Raw genomic sequence first — 19,495 nt, forward strand, 5'->3', positions numbered from 1 at the left:
CCCTGTAGTACATAGCGTGCCAGCCCCCTGTAGTATATAGCCTGCCAGCCCACTGTACTGTATAGTCTGCCAGCCCCCTGTAGTATATAGCCAGCCAGCCCCCTGTAGTGTATAGCCTGTTAGCCCCTGTAGTATATAGCCTGCCAGGCCCTGGAGTATATAGCTGCCAGGCCCCTGGAGTATATAGCCTGTCAGCACCCTCGCATATGTAGTCTGCCAGTCCCCTCAAGTATAGGAAAAAAACAAAAAGTGAACTCACCTTCTGACGCCCCCCAGCATTCATCGCTGCTCCAACATCGTCTCCCAGTCTGTCGCAGGCACCATGACGTCACAAAGACTGCGACGGACCAGGAGCCAATGTCGGAGCCGCCATGGATGCCGGGGGACGTCGGAAAGGGAGTTCACTTTTTGTTTTTTTTTCTTGACTAAAGTATAAGCCGAGTTAGGGTTTTTCAGCACATTTTTTGTTCTGAAAAACTTGGCTTGTACTCGGGTATATATACGGTATGGGGCATGGAGTAGCCAGAGCTAAAGCAACATGGCACGCTACTCCACACCCTAGTAGCCTCTTTCAATCCTCCTACTATGCGATCTTCAGGCGCAGCTCCAAGTATCTGCATGCACTTGTACATTTGACCAAATATTTTTGGTGTCTGTGACAATTGGATTTTAAAAATGTTGGGTTGTCATCAGAACCAGGATTAACAATAAAGCTTCATTACAGACACCTGTGATAATTGTAATAGATGTTTATTGTAAAGTATAGTAAATTACCAACATGCAGAGGTCCCTTTGTAACTAGGGGTCGTCTGTAAGTCAGGTGTTCTTAAGTAGGGGACCGCCTGCATACTATTTCTATAAGTGCTTGCAATCGCAAGTTACTAAAAGACCAGGGGTATGACACCTGTAACACTAGTTACAATACATTGTAGATGTATCTATCTGTCTATCTAGAGCTTAATACATAACTATATTCTGTATCTTGGGGTAGTTGCATATATCTGCAGAGCTAAGGGAATGACATCGCTTGTTATGATAGTTGCATATGTCTATTACGCTAAGTGCATGCCATAAAATGCTTTGTTACCATATATGTAGGGCTAAGTGAATGCCATTAAACGTTAAGACTAAGTATGTGCCTCGCTATGTTAAGTGCAGACTGCGGCTAAGTGTGTCATTGTTTGTCATCTTAGTTGCACATGAAATAGTTTGCAGTAGAGACACATTACCTACAATCACACATTGGAGACGTTTTACAAAATAAATTGTTGCAAACTGTCATCTAATCAAAACACAACAACCTTAACACAAGCCGTGACATTAGCCCTGGGTAAGTAATCCTGCATGCATTCCTATCCGATGGGATCAGGCTTCATTACTGCATATTTATCACCACATTATGCAGGCCTGACATTGTTTGGAGATACCTTACTACTCTGCTATTTCCATCATCACTGGACCTTTTTCTAAGGACATTTACAAACCAAATGTATGCAAAGTAGTATATCCATGCGATAAGTAAACACTGGAAACTTATTCAACATTCATAGCACAGCGCACGGTGAATGTGTCTCCATGTCCTCCCTGACCTTTCACCCCCCCTATTCCTCAACAGTTCTGTGAAAGTTCACAGTAGTACAGATCTATTACTGAACTCTTAATGGGTCTGCAATCCCATAAGAAATTGGATCTACAGGATATGGTATCTGCAATTTTATAATGTTTAAATCAGGGGTGTAACTTGGAGAGGCTGGGCCCCATAGCACACTTCTGAATGGGGCCCCCTAACACCTTTGCCCGGCACTATTCTTATCCCAGGTTGGTTGAGGGCACATATTTGTCCCAGTAACTGGGGAAAGTAGATGGCAGGAAGCTATAGATGAGGATTCCTAGTCCTGCCGTCCCCTCCCCTGACGTTTCTTATCTGAATTCTGATTGTTGTTGTTGAGTAGTTTTCAGTAGTTTACTGTAGAAGATTTTACTGTTACATACAAATTATGATGTACAATATAAAACATAATATCTATGTAATGGTGCACATTCGCCATTTATTAGTGTGTCAGGTTTCAAATGCCATGGCCCCCTGACACTGTGGGCCCCGTAGCAGCCGTTATGGCTATTACTGCTGTAGTTACGCCCGTGGTTTAAATATCATGCGAAACGTTCACCTTAAAGGAGTTTGATCACTTAAAGCTAACTTTAACAGAGTAAGTATAGGACTATAATAGAGGCACCCATCTTATGCTTACCATAGTAAGGTTTGCTGTTCACTGCAGGTCATGTGACCTCTTGACTTCCTCTGATGTCCCATTTCCCACTGGCTTCTGGTAGATGCAGGGGGAGATCAATTATTACTGTATGCATGCCCCCCTCCTTCATTATCCCTCCCTTATCAGTGGTTGGAGTGGAGTACAGGGTAAGTATAACATGGGTGACGCTATTAGGGTCTTATATTAACCATGCAAAAAGTTTGCTATATGTCACAAACCTCTGTAATGGACACCTGTTAGGGAAATTTGGAACACTAAACCACCAGTTCATAACAACCTCTGGGTGGTTTAGTGTCCCAAAGCGCCCTTTGGTTGTCCCTTAACTTGGTCCACAACTCCCTGCGCCTATGCAGTTTCCCAGTGAAGCCGGCGTACTACATCTCGGCTTCAGTGCACTTGTGCCGTGGGTGTACTGCTCCGATTTTACTGAATTACTGCGCAGGTGCAGGGTGCACCCCATGGGAGCCTCATCGGACTTAGCCCTAGCTAACTATAAAGGTTTATATTTTAATAGTGGGCACAAATGGACTAGCTAAAGGCCAATAAGGGACACCAAACCACCTGTCCATATGGACCTGTGAGTGTTTTGGTGTCCAAATAGCCCTGACTGGTCCTCCTTAAGTCAGTTTTTTACTTGAAGCAGGTAATAACTTTTAGACCAATTTGTACAACCAGATCAAACTGATGACCTTCTTACATAATATATAACCACCACCATCTGCATATACCAGTAGCGCAATGTGCCCTTAGATTTACTGTAAGTATAAATATCTAGGAGGCTTGACTGAAAACACCAAAGAGGTATATGTGAATATGAAAAATAATGTAGATTGTTTTCGCATTTTCTGACTTTATGTGACTAGGACACATTGAATATAGACTTAGATATCATAAGTGATGACATAACCTTATGTGAGCAGGCACTTCATAATGTGGAATAATGCCCCTTTCCCTCACATGAGTACAAATTCATTTCTTCGAGCTGTCAGCACCCACTTAGTGGTACTGATAAATGGTTCCTGTCATCAGTCCAGTGGTGACTTTTCTGCTTCCTGGGCATAACATGCAGCGTGGGTAGTGTTTTCCTGTGGGCAGTGTTAAACGCAAATATATTGTACAGGATTGTATCATTATATGCACATATGGAATTTACATACAGTGGGGGGAATTTATTAAAATGCCCCCCGCTGGTGGTCCGGCACCCTTATCTACAAAAAAGCTCAGAGTTCTTAGCAAATATGGGTGCAAACGTTTTTGCTATAGTCTCCGAAGGCAGATAATATAGTAAATCTGCTGGACCGGCCATTCATGTCCCTCCCCATTTCATATTGATGGACCATCCATCTAGACAGGCCAATGTTGTTTTGCTGTAAGAAAATGTCTAGACCCTTCTTCAAGCTGTCTGCTGTCCCTGCTGTGACCAGCGCCTTAGCTCGGCTATTGCACAAATTCACAGTTCTTATGGTAAGGAAACCTTGTCTCCTGGAGATTAAACCAAACTTACAGAGGGACCTACTTTTTTGAGCTGGTTTAACATTGAACAACTTTTCATAAAATTGAGAGTGGGTGACACTTGTCCCTCATGCTCAGATGAAGGTATATCTTCAGTAAATAAATAACGGACAATCCCTTTAAATGCCTTGACAATGCCAATAAATAAGTGATAAATATATACTCAGGCATATTAAAGGTCATTAAAAGTCATCTTGTGAGGAAACCATGATCTAACAATCCTAATCCTTTACAGTGGTCATTTTAAACTAAATCTGCAATCATTTGGCCAGGGACATTCTCCCTAAATATAAAAGTGTCCCCTCACTACAAACAAATAGCATCTTAACTTTTACAAAAATCTCTCAGTAAAGCATTTCCCATTGTAGAAATCATGGGGCATATTTTTTCTTTTCACTAGAAGCAATTCAGAGCCATTGCTTCTATTACATTCATGGCTTTTTATGTAAATGATCCACCTCCGTATGTCATCTTTCTAAGCAGTCCTGTTCTATTATTCTACATTTCCACCCACCATTCTTTTTTCAATTGCTAAAGGCGAGAGCTTGGTAATAATAATGCCCCTCTGTCATGTGATCGTGCTGAGATTTTTGGGTCACACATTATACACAATATTGACTGCTTAAACTGTTGACCTAAAGAGGTTTTTTTTTGCAGGAAACCTATCATCAGAAATATACATATTAAGGTAGATCTTATGGTAGGTTCCAGCATCAGTGCCAGCGGGAGCCGCCATACACATGCGTATCGGCACTAGTGCCGGAGCTACTGCACAGGTGCGGAGCTCCGATGGAGCAGTGACGGCAGAGCGGTCTAAATAGCTTGCCGTGAATTCACAGGTAGGGAGGGATCGGAGAGGCTACTGGGGTGTAGAGTAGTCTTTGCTCCCAGTGCTTGGAAAGGTTACACCCCAACCCAGTAGCCTCTCTGGAAAATGTACATATTAGATAAAGTTTAGCTTAGTTTAGAAAGCATTAGGTAAAAAGGAAAAAATAGATAAGGGTTTAGTAGGTTAAAAGGCACCTTCTACCCATTGGTAGATTTTTGATGGTAGGTTTCCTTTAATTTATATACAAGTCACCAATCCTACAGGAGATCTTGGCAGATTCCTCATTGTAGAGTGAATACAAAAATGTATTGTAAGTATTTTTTGCAACTCTGAAATCCAGAAATACCTAGAGTAGTCACGTTGGTGATGGTTCCATCTTCTGTTACGTACTTGGTACATTACATATTGTGGCTGTGACAGTACAAGTAAATGCTTAGTGTCTCCAGAACACTCAGACTCTCTTAGCGATCCCGGCAATAATATAAATATTTATTTACACAGCTCTGGGCAAAGTACATTTTTGAAAAGCTTGCAAAAGAATATTCCCATTAGACAAATAAAAGAGGTGCTGAAAGTCAGATACGGCACGAAATTCATCAAGAAAATAAGGTTTATTTGGCATCCGGCTGACAAACCCATCAGTAATCCAACTAGTTGATATAGTACAGACCCAATACCAACTCAATTATTTACAACTTAGTGGACTCGTACGTCAACCGCTTTTATTCTTTTATTGACTAATGAGTTGAAAGTGAGAGTATGAGATGAATAAATGATGGATTCTGCCATTTACTCCTGGACTGTACTTAAAAGGGACCTATCAGAATCCAATGTGAAATGAATACTCATAGTGCCCTATGTGTAATACATACTGTATTATGGTGATGACTGGTTTTTGGCCAACAGTTACACTCATCGTTCTTTTGCAGTACGAATGCCCATGGAAATATAATGCAGTATGATCACTTTGAAAAGAGGTTTCCTGGATAACAAATTTATGACTTATCCATAATAGATGGTGTTCCAGATTTGAATGGAAATGTTCTAGGCCCAGCTACTACACAGATAAAGAAGCTGTGCCTATGACTCCATTCTCTTGGTGGCTTCAAGTGGTAGCAGGGAATAGCTGATCAGTGGGGACGTCAGGGTTGGCTGACTAACATGGAGAAAATGGTGTGCCAACAATCAAACTATGTTTTTCCTTGTTTTTTTTAGAAAGCTTAAAGGGAACCTGTCACCAGATACCCTTTTGGGCCTCATCCATGTCAATAGACAATAAATAGCATATCTCCAAACTGTTTTTATGAAGCTTCTGGCATTAGTTAAAATAATAACTTCATTAAAGTTTACCTGCCTCCCTGCCAGCTTTTGTCCTGTGTCCCTGGGTAGTATCCAGCATAGAGCAGAGTTCTCCCCTCTCGACTTCTCCTCTGCAAAATACTCATCTGTGAGTTTAAAAAAAAAACTCCTCCCAGTTACTCTTTGCTTCCTGCTTTGTCAGATACAGTAGAGAGGTGCTGGCATGAGGTGACTGGAAGGAGGGACACAGGACACAAGCTGGCAGGGAGCTAGGTAAACTTTAATATAAGTTATTGTTTTAACCACTAATGCCAGAAGTTGTATAAAACTTTGGGGATAACCTATTTATTTATTGTGGGGACATAGAGGAGGCTCAAAAAAGGTGTCTGGCGACAGGTTCTTTTTAATGTGGTTGTCCCGTTTTGGTAATTTTTATACTATGGGTCTCAGGTTGTCTATAATAAAAACGTAATATTTCAGTATTTGTCTCAGGTACAGCTTGATGCCTCCTGTCACCACTGGCCTCTGTTAGTATACAGAAGTTGTCTTTGGGATACGAAGTCTTAAAAACTTCACCACTTGGCCTCTATATACCAATAGAGACCAGTACAGAGGCGCTGCATTGGAGTGCAGACAGCGGCCAAGGTAAATGATGCTTCTTTATTATCTTAAGACCACCTGGGACCCATAGTATATTATCAGTACTATACAAACCATTGAAAAGAGATTTCTGGGTTATATATGCTGATAACCTATCCACAACCCCCCCCCCCCCAAAAAAAAAAAAAAGATTGGATGCTGACATGCAGTTTACTCCATGTTAGTCAGATAAGAAATCCAAAACTAAAGAGATTTCAATTTATACATGTTCTTTTATTTTATTGCATATTGCTGTCCATATTTGGCTATTGCATGATATTTGAAGGGAACCTTTCATCACAGACATCTCCCACAAACCCCAAACAGTACCTTGTTCTATACATTCTAAGTGTTCCATTGATTTTTTTTATAACAGCTTTTTATACTATTCCTCCGAAAATAACTTTTATTATTTAGCTGACTGCCCTAAGCTAAAGTCAAGGAGGCTCTTCCGCTTCTGCTCTTCTCCTCCACTGAGAGCTCTCAAGCATGCGTAGTGGCCTGTGAGCACCAGCTCTCTTTATCCCCGAGTGGTGCTGGTGAGATACCCAGGTGCACCATGCATGCATCATTTCTTGATCAAGTGTTGGCTCCAGCTTGCACAACATGGATGAGCATCAGACTGTCTACCTAATAATCACACTCACAGGCCCGCTGCACGTGTGCGAGTGTGACGTCGGCAAAGGTGCAGGGTTAAAAGGCGGTGGGATCTTAACTGCATGGATGAGCGGGCGTCTCCTTAGAACATGTAGATGAAGGTATATGTTGGCGGGTTCCATTTAAAGGAAATCTTTAATGCTGGGACTTAGGCTGCCATTATTGTTGGACATTTTAGATGATCAGCCTTTATGCTTTGCTTTACATTTTTTACCAATGGAAGTATAGTCTAAATGAAAAAATAAAGAAACCTTCATAAACGCAGTGCCAAGAATTAGAAAACCAAGTCTTATTTCCCACCTGGTATTGTAAATCAGATCCATTGAAGTGAAAAAGTTAGGCTTACCTGGGCTTCTTAACAATCCTAGACAGCATCATCAGAAATATTTGTTTTCCATCATTTTTTACGAAAATTTTTGATGATCCTTAAAAATTGCTTTTTCCAGCAATTCTCACTCTGGCCACTAAGACTGATAATAGATGTACAGCTTATTTTCAACTGCTACCTATACACCGCACGCTTAGCAAACTCTTCATAGACCTCAATGATTTGGCTCCTGACTTGTTCTGCCTATGGTCATGAGACTGATGTAAAGCATGTCACTAAATGCCATTAATAAGACTGGATCAGAAATTAATTGTGTGGTTAAATTTATATATTAATGATGAGTCAGAGAAAATCTGGGATACATTCCCTTTAAGTAGAATGTTGTGGACACTAGACTGTCAGCAGTCACATAATACTGAATATTACATTCCCTTTATAGTTCCACTTTAATTCGACTCTTAGCTTTTAGTGCTGGAGATTTTTGGAGCATGGTGTCCCCGAGCAGTGACAAGTAAAATGTGACTGGTCCGGTCATTTATAAGATGTGGCCTTTATCAGGCTCACTGCTTAAATGTCACTACGGGAAATGGTTTTCTAAATGCAAAATATTAGGTTTTACTTTTCTGGGGATGATTTCAGTAATGAGTTCCTGTGTCTCACCAGCCTTGTAATGGAAAATAACTATTTGGTTTTTCTTTTCTTTTCAATTTTTCCCTGACACCTTAACACAGACGTTTCTGCTTTTCAGGAGCTGAAACATTGCTTTCTTTCTGTATTTTATCATGATTACTATCTAATATGTAGCACATACAGTTGTAAAATGTGTTGTAAGTCTCTGACCAATTTGCACTAATTTGCTTCCTAGTTGGGTAGAGGAGACCCAATGGGACCCAATTTGGCGTTTGTGTTCAGTCGCTTTACTCGGACGTATCGTCAAGTTGGTGACCGCACAGCCAATCTGATAAACTGGCGCCCCTAGCAATTAGCCATGACTATGACCGGCCAGCGGGACTCCCAATAGTCAGACGCCTTAAACCCAACATTGAACCCGAACCCGACCATCAGATCCGCTCACCTGTACATCTTTGTTACCTCGTTATAAGTTATACTAAAGGAGAAATGGGAAAGGGTACCACCCAACAGTTGATCCATGGGCTCCCCTATTAAAACTGTTTATAAATTTCTAAATAATTACATTTTTACGCAGACCCATAGTTGTGGATACTGGCTCATACGTCATTGAGGTGGCAGGTATTTTCAAACGCTGATGAATATACGAAAAGACTGCCCAAGCCCCAAACACAGGCAGGAATAGGATTTTCTCTATAATTTGTGGCTCAGGTGACGACTCATACACGTGATAACGGATAACATAGAGTCTTGTTGGTATACACATAGGCTAAGGCCTCAGGTTGTAAACAGGTCGCAAACTTTTGGCCAGGTGCAATCAGGCAGCTGGGGCTCAATACAGGCAGGAATAGGACCTGCTCTATCATTTTCAGCACTGCCACATGAGTAGGTCACAATGCAAAGGCACATGACTGTGTGCATGAAGCCTTAGAATGTGTAATTGTGTTACCCCAATTAGTAACACCCAGTTGTCAATTTAAAAATAGTGCTGTCAAATTATGAATAAATTGACAACATAATTCAACATGCTTACTCTTACTTGACAGGATAACATTGTAATCATTTAGTATATTAAAGGAACAATCCAGTCACAGCTGATTCACTTCATTCATTGAATACCTTGTAAAGGGAGGAGCATGACTCTAGCTTCTAGCAAATACAATGAAAAGAGTTATAAAAATTATGATAATTAGTCTGGGGCTACATTCAAGGTCTCAGGCTACATCAACCGAGTGCCTCAGGGAGCCTCATTGTAGCATAATTTTATAATCTATATTGACTAAATCGCGGCATATGGAGTTTTAATAAAAGTCCTGAGGAACATTGTTCCTTGGGAACTTCTTACCAGGACAAGTCTACCACCAGTAAAACTGATGGCAGTAATGCCCCTACATCAAACCAATCCATACTTCCACATTTTAACCAAAACTGTCTCAAAGTGTAGGGTCGGAGAGACTTTTTAGCCCATTCATAGATAAATACAAAGGCAAATACAACATAGAGAAGAACTAGAGGGCAAGAAAAATATTTTTTCTAACTTGGGGAACCATGGGTTTCTGCTAAGGGCCTGTAAAGTGTCATCAGTTATTAAGAAATGTCATGATAAAGTATGTTACTCAATGCTGTTACTAGAGCTCAGGAAAGATATCAACCTCTATTCAAACCACAGTGTCCAAAAGTCGAATGAACAAGAACTTTTCAGACTATTTCTCATTTATGACATCTGCCTATTGTTCACATCAGGTCCTGTTGTAATCACATGTATAGAACAGATTCTTATGGACAGTATTTATGACATATCCACAGATACATGATAGATGCACATCCCACCTATTTTGTTGGCTATCCTCATTGCTCCAGTAAACTTTGGTGAGCCTTTGTGGCCACCTCTCCATTTGACCTGGCCTTGATAGGTGGACCCCTGTTCTCCTCTCAGAGGTGAGACCTGCATCTAGCATAGATTTATGATATGTTCTTTAAAATTACCCTTACATACCAACAGGAAAATTCTTTGATGGAAAATCACTTTAAACAAAGCCATTTTAGAATAAAATGGTTTTAAATTATTAAAATATTCTCATCTGGAATAAAAGAAAAGGATATACATTGGATTTACAGTTTATATTACCTTTGCAGCTACTGATGAGTTTGGCTTTTCCAGTAGGTCCCAAAGCTTTTTCCGCTTCTCGGGGCAGCAAGTGTTATCAAACTCTTCTCCTTCCCTCTCTCTCAAAGTCTCTGCTTCTCTTCTCAGCTCCTCATTCATTTGTTCTTTCTTCTGATGATATCTGGCCTGGCAGCAAGACTCCAAATATATCTCATCTATTCCCCAGTAGTCCAGCTCCTGGCCAAACGACAGTGCACACATCTCCTCCATCATATGCAGCTTCCCTGTCCTATAAAAATTTAATATGGAAGTAAAAGCTCCTGGGTGCCGGTCAAAAAAATACTCATTCTCGTTTAGATTGTAGTCATCACATACTTCCAGTAGGCTCTCATGAGTGTTACAATCTCTCAGTTTTCCTAGTCTAGTCCTTGGCAGACGGTCTAAAGTCCTCCATAAGACCTCATGGTTTAAGCCTCCTACATTTATTTTCACTCTCCGAGAACATGCCTTGCTTCGAATTATCTCCACTGGTTCTGGTGGAAGAGAAAGAGTGGACCTTGAGGACTTTCTGTTCAGCCCTGGAGGAACCTTTTCTGCCATATTGTGTAAAACACAGGGCTTAGTCAAGCTTCTTGAAGTAGGTACTCATGGGAAATGCAGAAGATTTCACAAAACTCAAGGTGATTTCCGATGTTAAAGAGAGACCCACAATTCAAGCTGCAATGCATAGAGAAAAGGATTAATGTCACAACACTATAAAGATTGTAATAAAGATTTTGCAGAAAAAACAAGGTTTTATATAAATATTGATCGACAAAGTACAATAGATGGAAATTGTGACTCACGAAAGGTCAGCTTTAGATATGAACGGACCCAAGCTTCCCATTCAGGTTCAGATGCGCCCCACGTGACCCAGACATTTTCTCAAATTGGCTGCCGAACCGGCCAATTCGACATGTTAACTACTCTAGATACTAGCCATGGCATTGATTGGCTAGGGATGTGCCATGGCTGGTAGCTAGGGGCATTCATTTTCTGCAAATCCGGCAATATGTCTCAGTCGATCGCACCCAAACCTGAACAGGAAGTTCGAGTCTGCTCATCTCTAGTCCGCTTACAAATAAGGCACCAGTATTTTATATAACCTACTGGTACTGGTCCAGAAATGCTCTTGCTATACACAGTAAGTTCCATGCTGTTTCAGAGAAAGACAAAAACCCATAAAGGTCGTATCAGAAGAACCCAAAAAATCTGAATACTACCCAGGATCAGCATACAATCTTCAGTTTACAGTATATGATTTATGTGTGGATGACCAATGATGTTTATAGAGTCCAATTTATGTTTTTAGCATGACTATTGATTTTTCAAGGATTCATCCCATGATAATATTTGCCTTGACAGGAGCCGCCTGGCACTGGTTGCTAAAGTTGATTTTAATGTCCACCAGTATCTCTGGGTAATGACACTATTACTCAGTATGTACTACTTAAAGGGAGACAATTTGTTCCAAAAGTATTCCAAGAGTAATCACCGCATAAGAAAATATTCATATAATGTATTCATAATAGATGTTATAGTTACTACCAGTTTCCTATCTAACTTTTTGAATTTTGGTACCAAGGCCAATTGAGATGTATAAAATAATTTTCCATCCGTATAAATAAAATGTATTCTAATTCTAAATACAGGCGGTTCCCTACTTAAGAGCACCTGACATGCAGACGACCCCTACTTACAAACGGACCTATGGATGTTGCTAATTTACTGTACGATTAGTCCTAGGCTACAATGATCAGCTGTAGCAAATCAAATGTATCTGCAATTAAGATTTATCATGAATCCTTGTTTTTATGACAATAAAACATTTTTAAAATCCAATTTTCACAGAGACCAAAAAAATTCTGTCTGGGATTACAATTATAACATATATAGTTCCAACTTACATACAAATTAAACTTAAGAAAAAACCTACAGAACCTATCCTGTATGTAACCCGGGGACTGCCTGTACTTATAAATCAGTACTGTGGAACAGACCCCATTAACATCCTTAAAAATACTGCTCCCATTTTGGATGTCTATGGCATATCCAAGGTCTGTTCATCATCAGGCCTCTTAATTCACGCAGAGCTCGGGGGTGAATGTCATCAGGTCCTGGGGATTTATCTATTTTAGTGGTTTTAAGGCGGTGCTGCACTTGTTCCTGGGTTAAGCAGGTGGCGTTTAATGAAGAATGTACGTTACCTCTAATCATGTCATCTGTCATTGGATTTCTCTGTTTAAATACAGTAGAGGAGAAGACATTTAATAGATTGGCCTTCTCCTCATCCCTCTCAGATTATTCCGAAAGGAGTGAGGTCTGCAGGAAAGTGTTGAATATCAACTTTGTTCACCAAAAAAGAGAACAACTATAAATGCATGAAGGGAGCATGAGAAAATTTCTATTAGCAGATGCTGTGATGACTCTTCCAGCCCATGGATGAGCACCGGTAGTGTCTGGGTAATGCTTGCCCTTAGACTCTACAGATCTACAGAGTACAGAGTGTTCTCTACAGAGTATAGGGGCGGAAACAACCTAACTCAGCTTTCATACCAATACATTGGAGCTACTCGGAAGGGCTAATCTGTGTGGGTACACAGCTTGGGACTCCCGCCAATCTGACATTGAGGAATCATTGGAGCTCATTTACTTAGGGCCCGATCGGATTTTGGTTTCATGCGACACAAATCGGGGGGCGGGCCGTCGGACGTTCTGATGGATTCGGACAAACTGCGGGATTTAACTTAAAATTTGTATCACAAGCCAAGCACTTACATGCACCAGGAAGAAGAAGGTGAACTCCGGCGGACCTGATCGGGGAAGCGACACATGCAGGATATCGGGCGCATGATCTTCATGAATCGCGGCAGAGTTCATCGTCGTCGGACAATCCGGATGGGGGATTGCGCAGGGACCAGGTAAGTAAATGTGCCCCATTATCTGGATATATTATGAACACCCTTCAAGCTCACAACAATGCACAATACGTATGCACAATGACTGATCCATAACCCTGTATGTAGAAGGCTCTACCCCTAGGTTTTAAACAGTATACCGACGGGTTAGGGGGGTGGTCTTACAAAATCATAAAAACCTAAATTAAAATAGCATAAAAATTAAAATCAGCACTTTAGAATGCACATGCGAATAAATAAACCAAATCATAAACATCAGTCAGTAGTATTGACCATACAAAGCTGCCGACTGGGTTAGGAAGCAGCCCTTGAGATCTGTGTAATCATACCTTTGTGTGTATTATTAGTAGCAGCAGGACTGTGAAAAAGTATTTGCATTCCAGTATTGTAGCCGCACTGGGGCACTCGGTACACTCCTTTGTTATATTTAACAGCACAGCCCATTCTCTCATATGTGAGTAAGAGCAATTGCAGGCTTCTGGTTAAATATTACAGCAGAGGGGAGGGGCTGTTAAATGCATACATCAAAGAACAGAGCTGTGTGAAGAGTCTCCCAAGTCTCACAAGTCCAGCTACAATACTGGAATATAAATCAATTACAATACACAAATGATCTCTAGGGATGCAACTTTTCACTGTCTACTCCCTCTAGATTTTCTTATTAAAAAAAAATTACATTTTTTAAAACTTTTTAAAATATAACAAAATGTCTAATTTTGTTGGTATATGTACTCCATGATTGTAAAGCACTGCAGAATATGTTGGCGCTGTATAAAGATTTAGTATTATTTTTATTATATTACAAGAAAAAAAAAGGAAAAGGAGGGGAAACATTAAAAGGTTAAAGTGAAGGAATAGCAAAAGAATCCATTGTTTATAAAAATAACCAGGGAGGATATTAATATGCAGGCTCACTTTTTAGGAACCAACTAGGATATAATGTTATTTTTGGAATAACTCCCCATAGCGGCAGAAGCATACTGATAATAACATGCGGGGCTGCTGGGAATATCAAATCCCCCAACACAGTACTGTTAGTGGACTACCGGCTGCTGCATAACAGACACTAATATATAAGATTTCTATTCCGGGATTTTTTTTAAATAACATAAAAATACATATATTTTTTAGCTGACTGTTTATTTCTAGAATGCTGTCATGCCCTTCTATGTCTGTCTCATGAACATCTAAAGCAAGGTATAGAAATGCAACTGATCAACCACTAAGGGTATGTTCACACAATAATGTCTTTTCCATCAAAATGGAACTTGCACCTGAGACAACCACATTCAGATGAACTTTCACTTAAATAGGAGGAGCTGTGCAGGTTATGGGTGTTATTAACATATTCAATTACCTACATATTTAAATAATACCTATACATTAATACACACACATTTATACATTCTTACACACATACACACACATATAGAGCATATACACATTACATATACACACACATACAGTGCCATATACAGATGTACAACATATATACACACACCATATACACATAAAGCACATATACACCATATACCCAACACACATATACACACACACACACATATATAATATTATGTACTGAAGGAGGAGAAATTTGGATTATCATAGTAGCTTCCCTCCAGGGCCCCCTGAACAGGATGAATCACAGGACTGGTGTAGGAGCTTCAATGAATATCTGACCCTATCCACTGACTGCATTGAATCCTGGCCTGGGGGCAGAATTCTGTGCTGGGGCATTGGCCCACTTGCCCCCAGAAAGGATTCTGGGTGCCACATCTGACAATCATGTCAAAGGTTCGCCACCACTGCCATATACAGTGGATAGGGAATAACAATCAAACCTTGCAAGACCCCTTTAAGGCAGGGAAAACATGATGTGGAATGGATGTGGAATGTACAGTCTATAGACATTGTGCAACAATTCCGACTGTAGCAGAATCTATCCAGGGCTGGTTTCTCCCATAGCTTTTAGAAGCGATTTGCCTTTATGGGAGGTTTGAAGTTCAACCTTAACATTTTAAAGATTGTGTAGATAAAACAAGGGCAGCTGTGAGTGCAATGATGCTGAATAATCTAGTAGGGCATCATACAAAGTATGGAGCTGGCCAGTATTCCCTGTAGGTCTGCAAAGAAGATGACATATGGAAAATTTACTCATATTTTTCCAAACCAGTGAAGAATAAAATCTGAGTTGTTTCTTATTGTAATTCACCACTTCTATTTTATTTGACTAGAATAAAAAACAGAAGCAGAAAACCATCATTTTATCTGGACTGGTTTTGGGGGATAACACTTTAGGTTTTCCAATGCTAATAGTAAAGGGAGTGCAGCCGTGTGATGATATTAGTGCACAGGCCAGGGGCCAAGTACTCCGCCTGTACTCTACAGGTCTCTGATTTCTAATTTCCATTACAAAATACATGGCGCACACTCTCCTAATGGATGCTGAAGTCATATCAACAAGATTTAGGCAGCGTAAAGCAATAATTACAATGCCTTAATACAAACAATAAAAGTACAGTCCAACAGAGCAAAGAGGCCATAAAAGGTGCACTGTATCCAGCATTTCCTGTATAACCTAGAAAATTCTCCTGATAATAAGAATAAATATTAACATTATTAGATCTCGTCTACAGAAACCAGTGCAAAAAAAAAAAAGTAGACACCCCCCCCTTCTTCCAACATAAAACAACGGCCTGGATAATAATGCCTGGATTGTTCCCAGCACATTAACAACTGACCCATAGGTGCTATCAAGCAAAAGTGCCTCTGTATTACGGTATCCACTGGTCTGATTTTTAAAGGGTTCAGAATTCTCGCAGAAACATTCACATTAAATGCACATATGTGTTTTATATCTGAGCCTACGGGTGCAAAAGTTGAAAAATGGGACCGTGCAGTGCAAAAAGCCCATTATAGGACATTAAAACCATAAAAAATTTTCCATTCTCTTTAATAAATGATATTTGTCTGGATAGCTCTATGTCTTGTGAAAAATCTTCTGTTCCTATAAATAGCATGGGAACTGAGGACCAGAGACGCATCATGTTTTTAATGTAGATGACCCTAGGACAAGCCATCTGCAGATCATAAATAAAAGAAGTTATCCAAACAGACAACATTCTCCCTCTCCTATAGTGACGCATTTCTGCGTATATATTCTATTATTAGGCTGAACACTATGGAAGATGATAGGATTTCATATTTTTGTAGAAATTCTCATTTAAGAACAGCTACAAATAGCAATAAACAATAATGTAGGTAATGTAATGAAAAAAATGAAGAGCCCTGGAGAGCTGCGCAGATGGGAATTAAATTACATTTTTACAGAGTGACTGGAATATGAGGGATAAATAAGGTTTTACTGGCATTTCTGTCACTGATCCCTTTTTGAGCGGAGTAGGTTTCCTGGGCTTTCCGATGGCTGGATTTACCTATAGTCGGCCTGTGCCAAGAGGAAGCCATGGGAAAAGGGCAATTGCTTAAAAGAATGGATCCATTTCAATGTATCCCATCTAAAGAGCGGACCAAAACTTTCCATTCTAGTTCTGGGTTCGCGTCCCTCGAGACCCGGACATATTGTTGGGCTTGCAACCAAACTGCCAACTCAGCAAATTGACGCCCCTCCTCAATCAGTTGTAATTTTGATAAGCCACAGTTGTCCATAATCAATTGTCCATTTGCGAATTGGCCACCAATCGGGCAATGTGTCTTGGTCACGAAAGACACAACCGAACTCTGAACATGAGTGTAAAGTTCAGATCCGCTCATCACATAAAATACACTTTGTCCTTTTTAAATTGCCTTCACTACTAGTGGGCAGAGAGAGTTGGGGATCAAGTTAGGTCAGGGCGGCCAACAAACAAAATATTAAATGGCTGACATGAGCTGAAACCTTTGACAGTCATCACTGGTCTAGATATCAATCTTGGTGCACAAGATCTTCTGAGATACACAAGAATTATTAAGGGACTGGATACACTTAAAAAAATCTGGAGCATTATAAGTTTACAGAGGAATGGATTAAGATTGACTTAAAAAGAAAGGTCGACCTCAACCCTCCCAACAGTACACAGAGAAAGTAGAAAAAAGCAGTGGCAATCACCAACTCAGGTGAATTTGAGTTGAACATTGGGCTTGAGAAAGCGCACAGATGCGCAAAACAGTCCGTAGCCTGCCATGTTTGGCGTCCTCCCCGCACTGTCACATGGAATAAATAAAGAGTTGGTAAGTGTCACTGCTTTTTTCTACTTTCTCTGTATATGGACTCTGGTCTTGAAGTTGAGCACCACCATGGGTGTTGCACCCAAATAATGTTTCTATGCTCCCCTGATGCAGCCAGAGGGTCCATCTGAGCTCCACTACTTGGTCTTGCTGTGTAGCAATTATATATTCAACAAAGGTACCACTGGAAGACAATAGAAGAAATATAGGGGCACTGCTCGTAGCCTCGATTTTTAGTGCTAGCCTCTGGCATGTGGGGCTAACAAATAATATTTCTTAGAGAGTCCATTTTTACTGGGGGAGAAAACACAGATGGTGCTCTGACTTAGTAAAAATTAAAGGAGTCTGAAACACGTCAAAGAGATAGAAAAATAGTCGGCACTCACCGTTTTTCTTTAAAAATTACTTTTTCTTTTATTTCATATCGTTTAAAAATTGTTTTGTTTCACAGGGAGAGACATCTGACAGCAGGAAAAAAGTGAGGGTTGGAGGGACGAATCGTTTCGCGCTAACCTAGCGCTTCATCTTGCAAGTATATATTCATGTACCTATACATTCACAGAGCCACGGTGAGAAGAAGCTGGAGGTTAGTATGGCAGGTTTTAAGGGGGTTCTGCTGTGGAAATTTCATTTGTGGGTGGCGGCTGTGGACATTTCATTAAAGGGGGACTCTACTGTGGACATTTTATTAAAGGGGGCTCTGCTGTGAACATATCACTAAAGGTGGGGTCTGCTGTGGACATTTCATTAAAGGGGGGCACTGCTGTGGCCATTTCTGTAAAGGGGGGCTCTGCAGTGGGCATTTCTTTAAAGGGGTGCTCTACTGTGGCCCGTTCTATAAAGGGGGGCTGTTTCTGTCTTAATAACTGCTAGACAATCTATACTGTACCTTGGATCTGAGATGTGGATTTGGAACTGATGCGGTTTGAGTACCCTCATGTGAGCATGTTCAGTGGCAATCGAGTGGACATCGCCTCACACCAACTTGACTTTGAAGGTTTAGACTTTATTGAATTTAGGTTTTGGTTATATTGAGATAAGCCTCCTGGCAATAACCTTCAGTATCATCAACTTTATGTCAACAACAAGACCTTCTCTATCCCAAGACAATCTCCAGCAGTTAGGCCTTGTCATTTCATTAATGACAGAACTATCTTAATTATATATACATACTTCTTATAATTAAGTTTTGTCAGCTTTTAATCATTGCATTTGCCCTTTAGGATGTCTATTTCTGATGGAAAATGACTCCTACTGCTTCTGTGCCCTTCTGCGTCCTATAGTGGTTGCATGATTGATGAGCTGTGGGTATAGTCATTCTCTGGGGCTGTTGATGAAAAGTAAGATGGAGACTTCTGTTCTTTCATTTGGCAATGGGTATTTAGCAAAATAAAAAAAAACGGAAAAGCGCTGCTATTGTGTAGTGATTTCTATTATCCACTTACGGTGTATTTGTATAGTATTGTACTCACCTTCTTCTGTTGTGTTCCAAGCCACAACCACTTTGTATAGCTTTGCAATGAATGGCTTTAAATCCATAGGGCATCTTTGGATAACCCAAAGTGAATGGAAAAATTACAAGCCTTTTATTTAAAATAAGTATTCAAAAACATCCATTAAAAATCATGTATAGATACAGACAGTCCCCAGGTGACGTACAAGATAGGTTCCATAAGTCTGTTCTTAAGTCTAATTTATATGTAAGTCGAAACTGCATGTTTTATGATTGCAGTTCCAGACAAATTCTTATTTTGCCCCAGTGATAATTGGAGTTCAAAATTTTGTGCTGTCATGGGAACAAGGATTATCAATAAAGCTTCATTACAGACACCTTACAGCTGACCATTGCAAGCTGGGACTATAGTAATATCCAGAGAGCTTCACCAGAGGTCACAGGGGGCAGAGGGGTCCGTCTTTAACTAGGGGTCGTCTGTAAGTTGGGTGTCTTTAGGTAGGGGACCACCTGTAATGTTAAAATGATACGCGTTTCGAGCCCTGAACTGGGCTCGTCCTCAGTCAATTAAATTTTTTGGAGCTATGTCA

The 19,495-nt window shown here is 40.3% G+C and overlaps 1 protein-coding gene across 1 annotated transcript in view; it reads right to left on the minus strand.

The window, feature by feature from the left end:
* KCNB2 (potassium voltage-gated channel subfamily B member 2) overlaps positions 1-19,495 on the minus strand; it is a 186,726-nt gene that overhangs the window by 154,601 nt on the left and 12,630 nt on the right. Inside the window, exon 2 of the mRNA XM_072151725.1 lies at positions 10,293-10,988. Within this exon, the coding sequence (XP_072007826.1) occupies positions 10,293-10,871 (579 nt within the window). The 5' untranslated portion in view covers positions 10,872-10,988. The remainder of the gene's footprint in view (positions 1-10,292; positions 10,989-19,495) is intronic.

This window comes from Engystomops pustulosus, chromosome 5 (genome assembly GCF_040894005.1).
Source record: "Engystomops pustulosus chromosome 5, aEngPut4.maternal, whole genome shotgun sequence".
Taxonomy (NCBI): domain Eukaryota; kingdom Metazoa; phylum Chordata; class Amphibia; order Anura; family Leptodactylidae; genus Engystomops; species Engystomops pustulosus.